This window comes from Mandrillus leucophaeus, unplaced genomic scaffold (assembly GCF_000951045.1).
Source record: "Mandrillus leucophaeus isolate KB7577 unplaced genomic scaffold, Mleu.le_1.0 Scaffold2167, whole genome shotgun sequence".
In the NCBI taxonomy this organism is placed as follows: domain Eukaryota; kingdom Metazoa; phylum Chordata; class Mammalia; order Primates; family Cercopithecidae; genus Mandrillus; species Mandrillus leucophaeus.
Window position 1 is genome coordinate 27,599 of NW_012102218.1, and position 22,399 is coordinate 49,997.

General features: G+C 36.9%; 1 protein-coding gene across 1 annotated transcript in view; it reads right to left on the bottom strand.

The window, feature by feature from the left end:
* LOC105540231 (partitioning defective 3 homolog) overlaps positions 1–22,399 on the bottom strand; it is a gene marked incomplete at its 3' end in the record, with an annotated part of 96,984 nt that overhangs the window by 23,456 nt on the left and 51,129 nt on the right. Inside the window, exons 3-4 of the mRNA XM_011980768.1 lie at positions 5,776–5,867; positions 3,321–3,404 (exon numbers count right to left, since the gene is read on the bottom strand). Coding sequence (XP_011836158.1) covers positions 3,321–3,404; positions 5,776–5,867 — 176 coding nt within the window. The remainder of the gene's footprint in view (positions 1–3,320; positions 3,405–5,775; positions 5,868–22,399) is intronic.

The window sequence follows — 22,399 nt, forward strand, 5'->3', positions numbered from 1 at the left end:
AGTGCAAGATTCTTATTTTAAAAAACTTAAGCCAGGCATGGTGGCTCACGCCTGTAATCCCCGCACTTTGGGAGGCTGAGGCGGGCAGATCACTTGAGATCAAGTGTTCCAGACCAACCTGGCCAATGTGGTGAAACCCAGTCTCTGCTAAAAATTCAAAAACTAGCCAGGCATGGTAGCACACACCTCTAGTCCCACCTTCTAGGAAGGCTGATGCAAGAGAATTGCCTGAACCCAGGAAACGGAGGTTGCAGTGAGCCAGGATCTCCAACCTATGCGACAGAGTGAGACTCCACCTCAGAAAAACAAAAAACAAACAAAAAAATCCAACAACAACAAAAATTTCATCAGACATCAGGACATAATAAGATCTAAATGGCTGTAAAAATCTCGCTAACATTAACTTCACAAGCTTACATTACTATTTTCCTTAATGACATTTGATATTTGAGGTGGTCTGGGTTGTGTTCTTTCTCTTCAAAATATACAATTGGGATTCTGCATTATTCCTTAGACTCTTTGAATTTGAAAATCTAAATGAGAAAGCAATAGTGACATGTATTTGTCACTTTTACAAAAGTAAGTATTCAGTAAGTGTTATTCAATTAGTTATCCTCCAAAATTGAGACCACCCAAGAATGACTGGAATTTTGTATAAGGGAAGTTATCTTGGAAATTTCTACTTACATATCATGAATACATATTATTGTATTCCTACTAGATATATCTGAAATTTCTTAATTTCACTTAATCTCTTCCTTTCTGCTATACTACATTGCTTAATTTACTCTTCCACAAGCCACCACGGAGTTGACACAGCTACCTTTACAAGCTATCATCACATTTAAAATCATCTTCCACAACAAGCCACTTTCAGTTACCTAATTCAGACCATTCTTCCCCTATCAGTTCACAGAGCACCTATTATAGAACTATATCAACATTTATCACATAATTATAATTGTGTGATTTCTTGGCTATGACTCCATCTAGGCTGCAAATCTCTGGAGGAAGAACATATTCCATTCATCTTCGTTTCCTAGCACCTAACACAGGGATTGTCACAAGAGAAATGCTTGGAAAGATTTCTTATGAAATAACAGGAATCCATTTCTGAGCATTTCTGAGAATGAGGAAGGTGGGTATCTCTGGGCTCTCGTAGATTTGTATCTGTCAATCTGAGCAGACCACCTACTTTTTCTCTCCCATTGTTAATCCAACTGTGAGGAACCATGACTATCATTTCCACAACGAAGCTTAACTATGTAACACAGGTGTTGGAGAATCACAAACTATTTCTGTTCTGTTTCCATATGAAAATTGGTGATGCCTAAAAAGAGATTATAACCAATCTGTTTTTCTTAAATCTCTCTGTCTCTTTGAAAATCTCTGTGCACGACTTTCTTCATTAAGTGCCAAACTAACAGGGCTTAAAAATGACTCAGCTATAAAAGAACTTCTAGTTCTGCAAAGACATACTTGTTTTCTTGAATCTGTTTGGTGTATCAAAATTAAATGCCATGGTAACCAGAAACTGTGGTGGATTTTGTGAAATGCCTTCCTTTGACTTAATCTAGATAGTAAGTTTATTTTTCCGTCTTACTCTCCTTTTGCTTTAGGCTTTTCATCTGTTCACTTTACCCTGATATAATTTCACGGTGAGGTAGAAAATACGCAATAAATGACAGAAAATATAATAACATGTCATTGCAATGCTGGCTCAAAGCTGGTACAAACACAATTAAATCTCATTTGTGATGAGTTAAGTTTCACAGGCATTTTAAAGCATATGCATATTGGGAAGCTATAATCCATGCATTTTACCTTATCTTTTTTTTCCTACTCAGGAAAGACATGAAAACAAAATTTAACTTTTGAGGTAATTTAGAACTCGATTTCTTACATGAAATAAAGGCAAGTCCATGTTGAAAATAATATTGTTTAACTATAAGTTATTTGAAGAAATGTTAATGCTTCTCTGAAGTTTAAAAAAAAAGAATTTTAAAGAGAATTTAAAAAGTAAAAGCAGCTACAACTATGAATATAACACCACTCGAAAATTCAAGGTGAATTTTATACCCTGTTATGTAACACTACCATTCAAGCCTCATTCATATTCCAGCAGAGTTCTAAGTCAAGTTTCAGTTTTAGAATACTGGATGAACCATGAGAGATGAAATCTGAACTCACCACAGTTACTTACATGTAACAAGAAGGTACCACCATTGCTCAAATACTCATTTTTAAAAATAAAATGCATGGTTTAATCCCACACATCTATCTTTTACAACACCCTAGATGCCTGTAATTACTTGACAACAGTTTAAACTAAGTTCTACGGTCTCAGTCACTGCTGTAAGTCTACCCTCCACCTTCCCCACTTTTTCTCACCATGTAAAGAAAGTTAAAATAAAAAGAAAAAAAAAAAGGTGATAACAATACAAGAAATAAGTTAAAAATTAAAAAGCCAAAACAGTTCACAAATATATTTTCCCAGGTAATCATTAGAGAGTAAGTAAGAGAAGATGCAATTAAATTAAACAAGTTAAACGTCCACAAGTTCAGACTCATGGGGAAGGATGCGGTGCACCTCACTTGTCTATGACAGAGGTCTGCCAAGCCTTTGTTGGAAAATCAACTCATACTATCTGAATACATTAAAACCAAAAATATCACAACAGTTCTATCACACACAAAAAGGAACAGAATCAAGGAAACTGATACAACATTTGAAGTTTTTAAGGATGCATGTTCTGTAAAGTAATGAAGTTGAGATTAGCAATCAGTACAACATTTTTAGTCTCTGAATGCTCAGAAATCTATGGCTTGCCTGATTTTTTAAAATTTCATATTAAAGGTTTTTAACAATAAAAAAACTGATAAAAATGAAGAACTAAATAAACACAAATTTAAAGCTTAAATCAAATTTAAGTCACCCAGATAATTTTTATTGCATTAAGCTTTCCCAAAAAAACTGCTTTTATGCTCTCCTTAACATTGCAAATCCATCTGGAGTTCTGACTTGAAAGAGTCCATCATCAATTTACAGCAAGGTAAAATGTTTGCTTGAGTGTGATGAACAATAAATTTATTAGGATAATTCAAATGCCATTTCTTCATGTTCCTGCAAAACCTCTCTTCATCGGGCTAAGTGCTTTCTGTGATTATGACATATATATAGGAATGAAGGAGCAGTTGCTTCCAAATGAGAATGTTTCCTATCAAGCATATGCTAAGTCAACACCACTCTCCATCTAAGCATAAATGAAGATAAAACACTCTACATTATGATTCAATTAAAAACCTCCAAGATACGTTACCTGCCGCCTCGAGCACTGAAAGGCACTACATGGATTCCCAGAGGCCCTCCATCGTTGGGGACTTCTACGAGCTTTACCATATCACTGTGAGACAATGATGAATGAGGGAGCATGAACGTGTACTGTAAACAAACCAAAACCAAAAAGCAAAACGAAAAACTGCAACAACACAGACACACAATAAACAACGAAAGAGAACAGAACAAAAATCCCACCAAGCGCACAGGCATATATATACATATTCTGGAATATAAGCATGGTGATGAAGGCAACATTAAACACTACATACCTGAACACTAGTCTGATGGCATGGAGGGAGAGCAATCATCAGAGGTAACTACATTAAAATGACACAGAACATTTCTCTTGGATCGACCCTATTCTTCTGTGTAATACAAGTTTATGTGTTTCAAGTCAAATCTTTAGACTTACACTGAAATTCTTCCATCTCAACACCTATGTCAAGGACTCTGAAGATTAAGTGAATAAAGATGTTGCAGCTACAGAACACTTTCTAATTTACAAAGTGCTCTTTTATATGTCACATCATTAATCCTTCCAATAATCCAATGAGATCCAAGTTTTCACTACTGTAAGTGACAGTCCAAGGGAGATCACCATTGTCCTTACTACTCACTACTTCATGACAAGTCAAAGTCACTATTTCCTAAACTGCTATAAGACAGCTGCAAGTGCAGCTTATAAAACCTTTCTCAAAGCCAACAGGCATCTACTACAAATCAAATAATTTTCATAAAATGGCTCATCATCAATTTTCTTTTTAGAAAGGGAGTCTTGCTATGTTGCTCAGGCTGGCCTAGAACTCTTGGGCTCAAGCAACCTTCTCACCTCAGTATTCTCAGTAGCTGGGACTACAGTTATGAAGCTATTTATATGATATGACATAACATGAAGTTACTTCTATTACAAAACTATTCTGTGGAAGGAACATAACCTTACATACCGTATGGATTTGTCAAGTCTCTTCTATGAATCTTTACTATTAATACAAAAAAGCCTGAGTTTAATGAAAATTGGTAGAGACAATGTAATTTTCTAAACTATTTAAACGAGATTCTGCTTTCTTTGTAGATTTTTTCGTATATACATATTACATCAGAGGTCTAAGCAGTATTTACCTAACAACCAATATTTAGAAATAGTACTTCAATTAAATATCTATTTCAAGCCAGCTGGAAAACAATCAATTATTACCAATGAATTTCACAAAGATCACAATATAGATTTTATGTGATGGAAAATGCCAATTTTTCAATTATGTTTCTAATATAAAAACCTGAGGTCATCCTACATACTATGAATGTCCCACATAAAGACAGGAATATCAAATCAAAATTAAAAACATGTGCACAGATTTAATCACATGTACTAATTAAGAGAACATAAAAATTCTTCCATACTGCCAAATGGTTAAATGGATTTTTTATTACTTTAATTTTTTTTACCAAATTTCATAAAATTCTATTTTGGATACTGATTATCCCATTTGAACACCTATCTAATCATTGGTTTGTAAGCTAAGAATAGTATAACTTCAATAAACTGATTTTATCCCACATTCTAAAGAGAACTATGGCATGGCAAGTACTTTACTAAATGTAAATCCTCAGTTTGCTGACTGCCATACATTCAAACAGCATCTGATCCTAGTGCCTGCTTAATCTCACTTCTCTTGGAAGACCAAGAGAAGACAGAATTAAGTACATAAATGTCAATGTCTATATCCCCAACTTTTACCCAAAGTCAAAGAAAAAAATCCAAAATGACTGTCCTCCCTGCTCTAAGCTACCAAGGAAAGAAGTCCTGAGAATGCCTACCATTTACATATGTCAATACGTAAAATAATCAGAACATTGTGGAACAAATAGGAGATTTTTCGTTGTCCTTTTATATTTAAAATTGTTTTCAAGGTCCCTAATCTAGGACCTCCAATTTTTCATTAACTATCTAGAGAGATTCAATTTCTTCAAACTACAATAAATACATATATATACACATACACTATAACAATTAATGCTAACATGATCTAACTAGTTTTTCAAGTATGTCTGCAAATTTTTTTAATTTAGCAAAGTGAAGAACAAACACATGATCAAAATATTGACACAGAAAGCAATCTGAAAAGAGTTATGGTGTTTACAGTGTTGTTAACATGACAAACATCTTCAATCAAATACTATTTTATATTATAATTTAATAGTATTTGCCAGGGCATGAAACTCAGGACAGGTAGACATGAACTTCCATGCTATACTGCTTATATTACATAATTAACTCAAGAGATAAAAGATGTTCTTTATAAAAACAAATCAATGCACGGCATGTTTTCAACTAAGCACAAACATTCCTCATGCCATATGCTTTCAGAATACTTGCTGCAATTAATGACGCTACATGTACATTGCACATTTAGTTGAAACCATCAGTAACTTACTCCAGAGAAAAGTTGGGTATATTCTCCAAACCCGTGTCAGCATGTCCAACAGGTTCAACACGACTGTTATCCTCTTCTGTCCCATCCTCATCCTAGAGGCAGCCAACACAAAGAACAGTACAATCTGTGTTAGGTTTCTTGCTATAATGTGAAAGGAAACTGGATAAAATGGGAATCTAATAGGCAGTATGATTATGGTAACTGTTTCCTCGAAGAAGGATGACCTTTAATGACAGGATGAGTGTGTGTTGTAAAGAGCTAAAACTGAAAACAAGAGTCTCATGAGATAGTGTATCCCAGAAAGTGAATAAGATATACTACTGGGATAAGGAAAGAAAACAAACATACAAAGAAAAAAACTTATCTTTATGCTAATTTTATTATCTGGTCATTTTTCACTGCTTTTCATGTATATTTTAGGAAGTTATTATATATTACTCCATTGTTACGATACATTGATAAACAAATATACATGACATTGGAAATGCATGTTTGAAAACAGCTTCCTACTCAAAATGGTTAAAACAATTACAAACCATAACCATTACCAAAAGCTTCAAAGTCATATTTCTCAGTTCTTGATTCCTACTAACATAGCTCGTCAAAAGGAGCATGCAGTGGCATAGTTCCAGACTTTACAGCCTTCATCCCATACAATTTCACATAAAATTATCCTAAGCCAATCGACTGATTATTTAGAGGTGTCTGTAAAGGCAGTAAGGTCTTAGCCATAATGGACCACTTTTGTTTACTTCTGTGCATGAAGGACCAAACAAAAGGACAAGCAAAAAGAACAAAGTACTCAGCCCTCATCCTCCTAATATTTTGTACAAATTGTTCCAATGTGTTGCAGAAATCCAGTAAGTTTGCTGGTGTTTATATATGTCAGTTTATTGAAGTTATACTATTCTTAGCTTACAAACTAATGATTAGATAGATGTTCAGATGAGATAATCCGTACTCAAAAAGGTGCCTGTGGAATAAATGTGGTAGGTCACAAAAATAAATGAAAAGCCACCCAAGAATATACCTTCGTTTATAATCTCGGCCACTGTCTTTTCATTAAAGAGTTCACTATTATTAATAGTTAAAAGTTGGCTTTTCAAAATCATTTGAATAATGATAAAGATACCTAACTGAGATCAATGGACTTACTAGCCAGATTAGAACAGTTAAGAGATCCTCAGATTCTCCAAACACAATGATGGAGACATACTCTCTGGCACCTAGTAGAAGCTCTGTAAATGTTTTGCTAATTAAAGTAAAGTCATGCCTAGGAATCTCTGTGGTAATATGTTCCCCAAATGCAACTAAGTAAAATGCATTTAATCCATTTCTTAGAAGTTTATATGTATAATTTATGTATACATATAATTTGTTAGGTTTATCTTTTCTATTACATAAATTTGACAATGGTGATTTTATTGTGAACTTTTTCAACATAATTCATAGGTACACATATTGGGAACTTATTAAGCCATCTATATTAGGACAGGAAGTCCAACACTGGAGAAAAATTTTACATTTTCAATCATGCTATTTGAGAGACTCAGTGGAAATGTGCATGCCATCAACAGGAACAACAATCAACAAAATGATAAGCAAGAGTTACACGTTCAAGATACAATGTCCAACAATATATTGAATCATTGAAGAGATACTAAGAGAAGGCAAAGCAGGCAGTAAGGCCCAATTGATATTTCCCTTTCAAATCTATGAGAAGTAGAAACTAAGGGCACCAAGCTTTTCTATGAGTCATAGCTGTGCTCTGTGCTTTCTGGATGGTGGAGCTCTGCATGAAGCCAGGCTATTTGATTGATGATGCTGTGTCTTGAGAGGCTCTAATATGTACTTCTCAGTCATCTATCTCCTTTAAGCACCAGCACATAATACATTTCAAAGGTTAACCAGCATCTTGAACCTGCCTGAGAACTGCACGTGGAATGTAAACACGAACTCCCAAAATTATGCTTTTCCAATGGAAGTGGGGGCAGGAAGGAGAGCAAATGTGATTTGTTTATAAACCAGATGTAGCACATAAAAATAATCTTACACATTACAGATCTTTTTTTCAGGATTCATTAATAATTTAAGGACTACTGAAATGCCACCAAGATGTATCACCACTTGAAACACCTATGTTGCACTATGAAACAGCCACATAAATGAAATGCCCCAAACTACAATGATAAAACAGCCACTGATAATTCACACATTGTTCCCACAGTGGCCATTATCAGGCACCCAAGAGTATGGAGAATATTATTTCATGAAGCTACACACAGTGTCCAGTTTGGATGGCAACATTCACTGCCCTGAGGCTGAGCTGCAGTTGCTGTGGAACCTCAACTTAGATTTTCCCAACATTAGGATGTGTAAATTATCAGCTCCTATATGATTTTATTCTGTTGTCTGGTACTTTTTTTTTAAAGCTGTGACTAAATGTAGTTACTTTTAGCAAGAACTATACACTGAATTCCATTATAACTACAGTAAACAAAGCTGTTATTATGTATGTCAAATCAATATTTAAGAACTATACAGTACTGGCCAGGTGAAGTGGCTCACGCCTGTAATCCCAGTACTTTCAGAGGCCGAGGTGGGGGGACCACTTGAACCCAGGATTTCAAGACCAGCGTGGGCACCATGGTGAGACCCCACCTCTATTTTTTGTAAAGTAAGAAAAAAATAGAACTATATAGTATTAATTTAAACTAAACAGTGCCAAAGAACTTTCAGATGATACAATCCAGCCACTTGTTGTTGTTTTTTTTTTTTCTTTTTCCTTTCCCTACTCTCCATTTCATAGCAGAGTACAGACACTAAGAGCTTGGGTTCAAGCATTAAACAGACCTGGGCGTGAACAGCAATTCTATCATTTGCCAATTTTATAACCTTATGCGAGTTATGTACCTTTCCATGTTTCTATCCCTTCTTCTGTAAAATATGAACAATATAAACATTTTCCTTGGCTGGGTTTAGTGGCTCACACCTGTAACCCCAGCACTTTAGAAGGCTGAGACAGACAATGGCTTAACACCAGGAGTTCAAGATCAGCCTGGGCAACGTAGCAAGACTCAGTCTCTACAAAAAGCCGGGTGAGATAGTGTGTGTAGTCCCAACTACTGGGAAGGCTGAAGCAAGAAGAAAGCTTGAGCCCAGGAGTTCAAGGCTGCAGTGAGCTATGACCATGCCACTGCACTCCAGCCTGGGCGACAGAGTTAGACCCCCGTCTCTCTCTCTCTGATACACACACACACACAGTTTAAAAACTCTTCCTCAGGCCGGGTGCGGTGGCTCATGCCTGTAATCCCAGCACTTTGGGAGGCTGAGACAGGCGGATTACGAGGTCAGGAGATCGAGACTATCCTGGCTAACACGGTGAAACCCCATCTCTATGAAAAATATAAAAAAATTAGCTGGGTGTGGTGGCGGGCGCCTGTAGTCCCAGCTACTCCGGAGGCTGAGGCAGGAGAATGGCGTGAACCCAGGGGGTGGAGCTTGCAGTGAGCCGAGATCCGGCCACTGCACTCCAGCCTGGGTGACAGAGCGAGACTCCGTCTCAAAAAAAAAAAAGAAAAAAAACCTCTTCCTCTCAGGACTACTGAGAGAATTAGTAAGAAAATCCTCCATATCACAAGCATTATATGGTGCCTGACACATAGTAATTACCCAACAAATGGTAATTTATAAACATTATTGAAGACAGAAATAGATAATACGTATATAATATAGAAAACATACCTTGATAAATCTTTTGGGGCAATTATGTACAAATATAAAACATTTTAAGGGTATATACATGTATTCATCTATTCATACACTGTACCTTGCAAAACAATTTAATATGAAACATATTATCCACTCAATCAAATAAAAAACATACTATTTATAATTTAGAAACTTGCTGACACCTGGTATTTACTGTGCTTTGCTATATACAAGATATTTTCATTGTAAAATGTCTTCAGGACAAGTAAAGAAACCAAGAAAAAGACAACTAAATGCTATATACAATCAAGTACATGGCAACAAGAAGAAAACTCTATGGGGTGGTGGTTGAAGACATTTTCAGAAAGAAAGTAGATGTAAAAAAAGTAGGAGGGGTCTAGGATTTTTAACCTACCTGAAAGCAACGGCTTCATCAATGCTGGCAGAAGGCAGAAGATTCCTGGGTCACAGACAAAGAACTATTCACAACTCACAGCCACACCGTTAGCCAGAATATGACCCTTTTATGTAGTGGTTCCTCAGCTAAGATTCTCACAAGGTGATGTGAAGAGGATCCAGGGACACTGGCACACAAAGAAGAACTCTAGGCTCAGGGAACCCAAATCTTTTACACAGACAGGGAGTATCCTTGCTTGCTGCTGTCAGACGACATCCTATGCCTAGATAGCTCTACAAACATCCTTGAAAAGACTGTCCACATTGAAGGCATCTGTTCTGTTTTTGTTTTTGTTTTTTCCTAATACCTCCTCCTCTTAGATGAGGCATCTGTACAAAATACAAGAGAATCACGAGGAGTTATCTCAAAACTGCAGAGTTTAATCGAAGGATTGACAAATGATAGCATGTGGATGATTGCTAGGAGACTAAAACTAGGAATATTATTAACAAATGATTATGATAAAAATGCCTTCTGAATAGTGATATTAAATTCTACTAAAAGTCGTATCTTCTATACTGAAAAAAATTCAGTGTAGAACTACATGCTTAAAAAGACCAAGCATGAAAGATAAAAGAAACTTTGAGACATGCAAAGAAGATCTTTACTTCCTTCGCATGAACACTTTATTATAAAGCTCTTTTTGGATGTGCTCCAGCAAAATCCAGAAAACACAGTAAGAAATCAGTCAGAACCCAAGGAAAGTCCTAGAATATAGGAGAAAGGGCAGTTTAGGGAAGCAGGCAGAAACCAGTTCAGATAACAGCAGGAGGATGGAGAGGTCTAGTAAGTACATCTCTATGAGAAAAAAAGAAACTAGTAATTGGTCTGATATAAAAGTTCTTTCATTCCCCTTTAGTTTTTCTCTTTTTTGACATGGGGCCTTGCTATGTTGCCCAGTTCTAACCTCAGACTCCTAGGCTCAAACAATCCTCCAGCCTGAACCAAATAGCTGCGACTACAAGTTTGTACCTCCTCCCTGGACTCAGGTCTGATACTTTTGAGTATTTGACAAATAAAAGGCATCTTGACAGACCTGACACAGAATGCAGGGGGAAAATCAAAAATATATACACAGAAAACAAAGCAACATAAAAAAACTTGCTCCAGGAGAAAAAAAAATCTATAGAAGAGGAAGTATAATCAGAGTATCCACTTGGTTATGCGGTGAGCAACTGTCACATTGCCATGTGCTGTGACACAGGCTACTGACTGAACTTAGACATTGGATGTAACAGCATTGAGAGGATGGGAGCGAGAAACTAGAAGCAGTATAAAAGGAACAACTCTCATCTTCCATATGGCAAGTCAACAGATGTCAGTAACTGGTAATCAGGAAAGAGCAACATAAATATATTATTTAGAAACATGGAAGTAAATATCAGAGCAGACATTTAGGGACAAAGACGGGAACAGTGGCGCAGAGAAGCTGTTCATTTTTATGATAAGTCTTTTAGCATTACGTCTTTATTTTTATTCTGAAATGCCTGCCAAGGGGGTGGAGGGGCTTCTCAGGTCTAACAAACATGCAGACTCTCAAGGTCCCCACAGACCGCCTGGCATTGGATTGACTGTGCAGGGTGTAAGGCAGGAGACTCCACTTGCCAGCAAGGTTGCATCATGCCTTGTTTTCCAGAGGAGTGTGCACCCAGCAGTCCTCACAGCTGTGCAGGAGCCACTCTCTTGGGGTCCCCAGCAGGCAGCTCAAGCGTGGTGACTCACATCAGGAGGTTGCAAGAGCTAGCACGGATGAAAAGCCTCATGCCCCAGAGAAGCCAGTGTCTCTTGGAACAATGCCACAGATGTAAGCTGCTTCTCAGATATGTATAGTTTTTCAAGTCTTGATGTGATTTACCAATCAGTGGTTACTTTTGCCATAAAAAGGCAGCTGACATGCTACCTTTATTAGGATTCCAGAAAGGGGGGGGGGGGGGCGCAAAAAATAACTGAAGTTTAACTTCTCATGCAGAAATTGGAAAAGAGCCAGGCACGGTAGTGTGTGCCTGTAGTCTCAGCTACTTGGGAGACTGAGGCAGGAGGATCACTTGAGCCCAGGGAGTTCAAGGCTGCAGTAAGTTATGTTCATACCACTGCACTCCAGGCTGGGCAACAGAGTGAGTCCTCATGTCTAAAAAAAAGAGAAAAAATCCAAAAACCTAAGTGATCCTACCAGAAAAAAGTACAGGACTTGTAACTAGAACACTTGAGACTAGAATCCTGCCTCCATCTCTCACCACAGAAAACAGGAACACAAACCATACTGTCTAATTCAGAGGAACACTATAAAATTTAATCTAGAAACCAGACATCTGCATATCTACATTCAAATTCTGAGGTCCAAGAAGTAAATATTTTGGATATTTATCACTTGAAAGAAAAGCCTATATGTATCATTTAAAAACTGTTTTATAAAAATTAAAGTTATACTTCTCTACTTAAATTTCCTACATATTATCTTTGATTTTGATATTTAGAAAGCACAAAAAAATGAAAATTCTCATGGTACAATTTACAATATTCTCTGTCAAATGTTTTTTTAAAAATTACTCATAACAGTAAAATATTTTAATCAGTTCAAATATATTGCTAAAAGTCACTCAACTAAATGTTCTTTTTCATACTTTTTAGAATCCCTCCAAGATTTTCCTAACTTAATGAGAGACATGTTAACTATTAGTGAGCTATGGTATCCTAGAGAAAATATTTATTAGGATGTTGACAGAGTGAATTAAAGCACTTTTTCTTTGGATTACATTTGGTGAAAAATAATTCCAAAGGGAATCTGTTTCCAAGTCTCCTAGGTATCACAAATAGGATTCCAGAAGGCGTTCGTGTTAATGTCCCAACTACTTGATTAACTGGCCGAATTGCCAGGAAAAAGTAATTTCCCATCATATATGGAAAACAATTGAAAACATCTGTGGGAGAAAGGTCTTCACAATTCAAAATGATAAATCTATAGCAACCTTCCAAAGAAATAAAATCAGGAAATGTGTAATACAATTTTAATTCATGATCATTATATTCTGCCAGAACAAAAACATTCATGAAAAAATGCAAATACTTTTTAGAAAAGACAATATTAGGTAAGATATAATAATATAACAATATATAGCAAAAATAAGATATTTTACAATTAAAAATATTCCCTTGTAGAGGGAAATTCTACTTGTTATACTTTTAGACAAAGTCCAGTTCCTTATAATATAAACTATGCTCTACTGAACAAAGCTCAACATCAAATTATTTAGGAGTCTATGAAGAATTATTCAGTGCCTGTGATGTAATTACTGTATATGAGTGTCATCCCCTCATCCAGATTCCTACTATTCTTACCTCAAGCTAGTACTGATCAAATGTAGTATGTAACACAGTCCATGAAATTTCCATTTCCCAGAGAAATGAAATGCCTCCTGTCTTGATACGTACACAACATGACTCCATACAACCAAAAGCAAAAGAACAGATGGTGCTGATTTATGAAAGCTATCTAACCACAGAGAACAAAAAGTATGCATTTTTGCACCAGTTCCATGCATAATGGAATCTTAAAATTCAGTTCCAATATGTAAGTCTTCTCATTGATTATTAGGATTCCAGAACATGAAGGAATCTTCTTGGAAGATATTTGATCCAACATTCAAAAGTACACTGCAATTTGTCTTCACATTCTTCTTCCATTTTGCCTGTCATCAATGATTCACACAGGAAGATTTACATATTGATGCTTAATAAGAATCACTGAATCTAATAACTAGTCCCAGCACCTCACCTGCCGTCATCTGCCACATTCCCATACATATTTACCCAAGATGACCATTCAAGCAGATACCACCATGCCAGGAACACCGGCACCACTTGTTTTGCAAGAAGTGTGTCTGCACTGTTCAGGGTTCTCCCACCACACACTAGTGACCAAGTGGCCACCCTCTAGTTGACATGATTTTATTCAGACTAATCAATCTCATTTCAGAAGTGGCTTGCTTACCAGAGTAACACTTACTTTTCTTTTGAAAATAAAACTCATTAGCTATGTATTTATTGCACTGTCCTTAATTCCCAGTATATGATACAAATGTGAAACAAAAAATAAGATATTAAACAAATACAATAAAGTATTACACATGTTGTATTTGATATGGCAGCTGAGCACAGTAACAAAAAAAAGTGGATTTTGCATGCAGAATCATTTTGACAAGTTATTTAACTTCTCTGTGCCTCAGTTTACTCATTTATAAATTGTGGAAAGTAATAGCATCTATCTCAGAGTTTCCATAAAAATCAAATGAGTTAATTGAAGTACTCAGAAAACTGTCTTGTAACTATTAAGGGCTAACTAGGTGCTAACACCACCCTCTAGATAAATTTTAAAAAGAAAATGGGAATTTGATAACGTATTTGTTTTAAAAAATAAGTGTCCTTTATCTTCTGTGGCACAAAAGTTCAGTTAGAGTGATTAAAGAACACCAGGCTCTCCAGGACACTGTTGTACCGATGTGAGATGATTTCTGTCTTTTTTTCCTCTTACCTTTGGTGTTTACTTCCAGTTTTTTGAGATCTATAGGTTTTTCTTTTCTTACATAGTAATAATAAAATACAAATATTGCAATCATTAAAGTAACAATTTTTAATGATTCAATATTCTATCAGGTAAATATATCATCATTTCACATTTCACTCATCAAAGAACATTTCAACTCCAGTAACTGATAGATTTCTAAATAAAAACATTTCAATATTTAGGATTCACTTCTTTGAAGGAAGTCTATAACATAATGTTTCAAATGGCATGATCGTTTTAAGGTAGCCAGTATCAAACTACTTTCAAAAATGACCAAGCCAATTGATATCATCACCAGTCTCTTATTAAACTGTTCATTTCACAACTTTTATTTTCTGTGTTAAGAGACAATTCTCCATTTGTCTCTTAAAAATCTGCATGTCTTGCAAACAGAGGCACTGATTGCTTTTGTTCTGGACTTGCTCTTCAAAGATATCTGTACAGAGATAAGCCGTGGGAGACAGACATAGTGTCTCCCTCCAGGGCCAAGGGCAGTGAGTCTTGCTTACGGCCATTATAAAAGATTCCTCAGCTCAGAGTCCTCTCCTGTAACACTACCCATAGAGCATGCAGGCATCCATCTGGGCCCAAGGGCATCACTCCCATAGGTCAAGGGAGTAGGAAGAACTGAACCAAATATGCTGATGCTTATGTTGCATGCTGTGCTAAGAGTAATACAATTTCTCATCTCTGACCTAGGAGCCTCATGTCTTCTGTCAGCAACCATGAAACCAAGGTAGGCTAACCTGTTAGCCCGCAAGTAGGATAATATCTTAGATCCTTCTCGATTCTTAGACAGTTGCTCTAATAGACAGAGATGGGGGAGGAGGGAGATAAGGAGATAGACAAAAAGACACACATACCCCTTTTTCCCTTTAATCTATCAGCAAAAAGTCTTGCTGCTATTCTAGCTGGAATTTAAGATTGCAAGTGAGATTGAAGATATCATAGTGAAAGTTAAGTTTATATGTCAACTTGACTGGGTCCCATGACACCCAGACATTTGGCCCAACATTATTCTGGATGTGTCTGCCAAGGTGTTTCTGAAAGAGATTAACATTTAAATCAGTAAACTGAGAAAAGTCCAGTGTCCTCCCTAATGTGGATGAGCATCATCCAATCATTTGGAGACCTGGATAGAACAAAAAGGCTGAGGAAGAGGAGATACTGGTCTTTTCTTGCCTTTGGACTGAAGTATCAGATCTTCTGGGGGACTAGAGCTGCAGGCATTTGGGCTGATCCTTACACCATTGGTTCTCCTGGGGGTCCTGCTTGGTGACTGCAGGTCTTGGGACTTTTCAGACTTCATAATCACATGAGCCAATTCCCTATAGTAAACGTTATATATGTGTGTATATATCTGTATATATCTAAAGACATACATATCTACATATATAGATAGGTAAATATAATCTCCATTCTACCAGTTCTGTTTCTCTGAAAAACCGTAATACAATCACATTTGTGGAATGATTACATATACTATTTTGCAAGTTTATGTATCAAGAGTTTTTTTCTAAGTATTTTAACAAAATCTTTATAAGCTAATCGTGTGTATGTGTGTATGCTGTGTATGCGTGTGTATATTTCCTCCTTTTTTAAGAGACAGGGTCTCATTATTCTGTCACCTAGGCTGGAGTACAGTGGTATAATCATAGCTTACTGCAGCCTCAAACTCCTGGGCTCAAGCAATCCTCCTGCCTCAGCCTCCTGAGTGGCTAGGACTAAAGACGTGCACCATCACACCTGGCCAATTTTTAAAATGTTTGTACAAACTGGGTCTCAGTATGTTGCCCATTTTGGTCTCTAAGTCCTGGCCTCAAGCGTTCTTCCCACCTTGGCCTCTCAAAGTGCTAGGAATACAGGCATGAACCCCGGCACCAGCCAAATTAGCCATTAATCCCTTAGCTATCATATAGATTTTACCAAGCAATGGCATGTTTTCATTTTATGTAAAATGAAGATGCTGATATAAGAGAATAACACTTTTTAAAAAGCAATGTAGTGTCTTCATTCCTTTCCCTCTGCTTTCATAAGGACCCACACATCACCTCCTGCTCCACCTTCCTTTTCTCCCAGCCCCAGCAGACATCCACTATCTGCATTAAGGTGTAACCTTTAGAAATATTTCTAACCAGAAATGGTCTTGAGAAAATAACTGTTTAAAAGTGGTGACAGCACAGAACGTCCATTTCAACACTTACTTATTACTAAAATATCTTGAATCAGAGAAATGAATTAAATGCTGGGAAATCATTTCATTAGATTTAATAACCATATCATTTGCTTTTGATTACACAATTTGGCCCAATTATGTTAGTAGTTTTGGTTTCCTCAGGTTCTTCCCTTGGGATTTAATTAAATCCGGGACTCATATTTACAAATGGACTAAAAGAACTTCAGCTCATTTTATATGAAACATTTTCATATCAATATTTACCAGAAAGAGATGCCTTCAGAGAAAGACACATTATAATTTTTAGAAAAATGATTAAACAAATGATACATAGGACAAATAAGAAATAGAAAATAAAGAAGATACTACTTTCACTTACAAAAATAAAAGATCTGAAATATTTGTTTAGGTCATACTGGGGGATCAGAACTGTTTCACTCTTGAAACGTTTACTCTTAAAATGTTCAGATAAAAGAGGATCAAGATGACTGCTTATTTGTTCTCCAAATAATAGACTAGGGTGAACTGGATTACTAGCAACAGAAATTTTCTCTCTTGAAAAAAAGTTTATTACGCAGCCCTTCAGATCTATAATATAAATTAATTACACTTTGTAACTGATAAGAAACTAAAGTCAATTTTAAAATATCAGACTGTTAGGTATATTTTTAAAAACCTTAACACCTATGCATTAACACCCGACTCTAGAGCATGGAGGTATTTAATTGTGTGTAGGAACAATGGGCAGTACAGTCACACAAAGACAAGTAAAGTGGGTTCAGAAGCCGTTCACACTTTCCTGGAAAGTCAGCTCAGTCTTTTGTTTTTCAGATTAGCGTTTCAAGGGCCAGCTCTACCTTTCTTTTTCTTTTTTATTTTTTTTCCCCACTTACTCGAGAAACCTTTTGCATACCAGATATTATTTCCTATTCAAAACCTTGAATCTGTCATTAGTCAATTTCTAAAATAAGTCTCACAGCTCTTTTGTCCAGATTCTTCTTTATCTCTAAGGGTCCCGAGTTGCCTGCCTCACAGGTCTGTATCACCACGCTGAGTTTCACGGACTTAGGTCTGTGCCTTGAACATTAAGTAGGAAACCCACTCCTCATGTGGCCAAACCATTTTGGCTCCGTTCTCTGTCATTCTGAAAATCACCCCTATATATGAGGATTTTTTTTAAAAAATTGGAATTGCAAGGGAAAGGGGGAGCAAGTTGATGACTATAAATATTCTTTAGAGTAGCAAGTCAGATATTAGTAAAATTCTACCCTAAAAGAATCATTAAACCATGAGAAAACTTGTGATACTAGTAATAATATTGCAAATGTCAAAGTAGTTGAGTTAAACAATTGACAAGGTCAACGAGATTAATAGTTAACGATATCATTTCTTCTGACAGTTTAAAAGAAACCCCATCTAGCCTGGGCAACCCAGTGAGACCTTGTCTTTACAACAAAGAAACACACACACAAAAACTGGCTCGGGGTGGTAAAACGTGCCTATAGTCCCAGCTACTCAGGAGGCTGAGGTGGAAGGATCACTTGAGCCCCAAAGGTCTACACTGCAGTGAGCTATAATCATGCCACTGCAGTCCAGCTTGGGTGACAGAGCGACTCCAGCCTGGGTGACAGAGCAAGACCCTCACTCTTAAAAAAAAAAAAGGTCGGGGGGGGGGGGTGCGGGGAAGAAAAATAAATATCATCAAGGTAGAGTACAAATCATATTTAAAAAATATAAGCATGTCTACTGTACCCACATGCCCAAGAAGAGCACTGCTATGGCTCAGCTGTCTTCTCAAGGCACTTAAAACCCCATGATGTTGCTGGCCATAAAATATCCTAAAGGAACACTCAGTCGGCCTTGCAACTCAGATAGGACTGAGAAGTTGGAAAGGATCAGTTTTAAATCACATCCTCGGGTCAAAACCCTAGGGTTTCTATAAAAGCTGAAACTACTGACCACAGTTAACAACAATCTGGCTGGGCGTGGGCTCACATCTGTAATCCCAGCACTTGGGAGGCCAAGATGGGCTGATTGCTTGAACCCAGGAGTTTAAAACCAGCCTGGGCAACACAGCGAGACCCAGTCTCTAAAAAAAAAAAAAATTAAAAGAACAAATAAACAATCTATTGCATATTTCAAAATAGAAAGTAGAGAGGACTTGAAACATACCCAGAGAAATGGTAAATACTCAAGGTGATGGACATGCCCAGTACCCTGATCATTATACCTTCTATGGATATAACAAAATATTGCATGCACACGTATTATATATTTAGAAAAAAAATAAAAAAAAATTTTAAAGCAACATCATTAAGTACTGGGAAAAGGAAACTGAAAAGACCTCCCCAAGTGCCTCCATATCACAACTCTTCCAGGGACTCATGGGGAGAGGAATGGGGGTGGGCAGACCAGACAAGCAGATGCAGACATGCAGATTCATTTGCAGTAACCAGAAGTTTGATCTTACAGGTGAAAGACCAAAATCTACGCAAGAAACAGACTGTTAAAGCCATGACCAGGAGGAAGAACCACCAACTTCTGGAGGAATAACCACCAACACATAGGAACTGGTATGAAGAAATGAGAGAACCAGGAGCGTGCTAATAAACATCTAATAGAATCTCCAAAAAAAAAAAAGGATGGAGGGAGCCCTATATGTAGTGTTTGTTGATACCTGCGGCACAAACACACCCACCCTGGCAAACAATATAGTCTCACTGAACACAGACTTGGGAAGACACATGCACAGTTGGCTCAGGAGAAGGGAGAAGCCAGCCAAGTGAATGAAGTGGTACTTGAGTACCATTAGAAAGAAAAGAAAGAGTTCCTAGAAGATCAATAAATAAGCAAAACCAATAACATAAAGTATCAACACTCTGAATCATACTCATAGTTGGCCAGATTATTGCTTTTATATGTATTGTTTTGCATTCTAGAAAGCCTATTCATATATCACATGTTTAAATGTTACTTGAACCAACAAATGAAATGCTATCAACCAATGAATTTAAAACAAACCAGTCAAACAGCAAAGAACGATTCTTATCTAAAAAGGAACCTGAATTGCATAAAAAACCAGTAGAAAGGGATTAGACAGCACAGTGCCTCTGCTCACAGTTATGGCACCTCAGTGGGATTAAGGAAAGGAGACACTTGGAGAGGACATAGTTGGGGGTGGCATTGCACCCCAAAATCTACCCATCAGCAAAGTGGTCCTGAACACAGAATTGCTATTTGGTGTTTTACAAGTATACCTGTTAAGTGCATACACACTGTCTGGAGAAAACAGTTTGTCTTATGGATATTACACTTAAATACTAAAAACAACTTTACATGGAGGGTACCCTCAGGGGGTAAAGATGGGTAGGAGGACAGAAGGCATTAACTGAGCGGTCATATTTAAAAGCCTTCATGAATCCGCCAGGTACTATACACATGCTGTTCCTGTTAGGAACAGAGAACTGCAGCTCAGAGTAGTTAGGTAATCCATCTCCTGTCTGTACTATCAATCCACGAAGTCAGCTGTCTTCGTGTATGTAGTTCTACCCTCCTCAAAAGAGAGCTACTTAAGAATAGGACACACCACTTGCAAAGAGAGTGCAAAATACACATTGCCAAAATCACAAGATGTAAATAGGAAATAAAGTTTACTGGGGAAGGTGTCACAGGTAGGGAAGAAGCAGAGGGAGTCCCACAACAACCCAAATCTTATCATGTCACAGTCAGCTATGCGTTGAGCAGACATAACTAGACTAGATGCACTCTTAAAAGAGGTCCAGGGGAGTGGCCCGTTTCAGTGACACTTCACACCAATATAAGGAGGGCAGGGGCGACTTTGCAGACAACATCACTAACAACAAACATGAGTTTCCTGATCAAAATGAGACCATGTCAGAAAAAGGCAGCCTGCAGAGATGAGAGGTTCTATATTAACAGTGAGCAAACAGCTCTTCATTAAGCACCTATCAGGGCCAGGCTTCCCTCAGGCACCTTTGCACCTACAGCATCTAGCTCAGTTCCTGACTCTAGTGTTCAGTCGTCCAGAATGCATTGGATTACTAAGGGAACAACCTAATGCAAAATGAAAATGAAAACCTAGCCACACACTGCCCAGTATTAACATTGACATCCATTTGCTAGAGAGGGAATATGGAAGGTGAGACTATGAACGAACAGAGGTGGCTGCAAATAAAATAGTGTATGAATTTTGTGACTTTAAATACCTTTAAAAAAAGATGGTATTATATCATGAACTACAATGGCCAGATTGAAATGTCTTTGCAAAATTATAACAGTAGGAATCTGACATACTTGACTTCATCTTGCTTCTGACCTCCAAACTGTCCTTGGTCATTCCTGGCCATAGGCCAAGCTAACTTTGGGAGGAATTTAGTTTATAGTTTAACTTTAAAGCAAGGATGATAACAGGGGACCCTTTACTCATAACTCAATAGATCCTGTGGTCCCACCCAGAGGCATTAGGAATGGTTCCCCTACCCCTATGATTTCATCCCCAACCAATAAGCAGCACCCATTCCCCAGCCCTCTGCCCACCAAATTGTCCATAAAAACCCTAAGCTTCAAGCCTTCCGGGAGACTGACTTAAGTTATAACTCCAGTTCTTCAGCATGAACCAGCATTGTGTCAATTAAACTTTTTCTACTGTAATGCTGTGGTTTCAGTGGACTGATTTTGTCTGTGCAGCGGGAACGAAGAACCCATCAGGTGATTACAGTATTCAGGTAAGAATAAATTCACTTTGCAGTTTTAAAAAGTCACAGAAAAGAACATGGTTTACACTGAATTTCCTATGCTCAAAATTTTTATTTGGGAAAACTTCAAACCTCAAGGAAATTGAAAGAATACGTTCAACCTCATACCCCCTTCACCTATGAACCACCAACATTGTGTCTCTTCTCTAATGGTGTTTTTCTTATTTTTGAATCATTATGTTTAAGTTGCAACAGAAATTCTTAAAGGTGATTGAAGGTAATGGATTAATTATTTTCAAAATAAAGAAAACGTAATTTCGATTGTTTGGATTTATTTTGAACTTGAGGAAATTTTTGAAAGGAAATAATGAGTGCATTTGTCTTAATTGTTTTCAATTACCAACTGCATTTATTACTGTTCAGCTTTTCTGACTTTTCACCACAAAAAGCAGAAAATAGGCTGATCCTACATTTCACAGGTACTTTTCAATGTGGTACAAATAGAAATATCCTTCCTTAACCAAGTTACCAATATGATTTTATAAAAAATTTCAACAGAGGAAACATGACCAATGACCCATCCAGAAAAAATAAAGTTCTTCTTTCAGAGTCTGGAGAAAGTAGCAAGACAAGTCTAAAATAAAACTTTAGAAATTAAATATACAACATCTTTTTTCAGTAAAAGCATTATTTATTAAAACTTAAGTTCATAAAAATAAATCTATTTCATAGCTATTCATTTTCAACAATTTGTCCTAACTCTGAAAAAAGAGTGTAATTCTACACTCTAAAAGCAAGAATAGTAAACTTCAAAATTTAAAAAGTAAATTTTAAGTGTCTATCATTTAACTTTTCAAGACAGTAAAGTGCCATGGATGATTATATTATATATTCTTTATTTTTAGATATTTACTATTTGAGACAAGGTCCTGTTTCATTGCCTGACTGGAGTGCAGTGGCTTGATCTTAGCTCAATGCATACTAGACCTCCTGGGCTCAAGCGA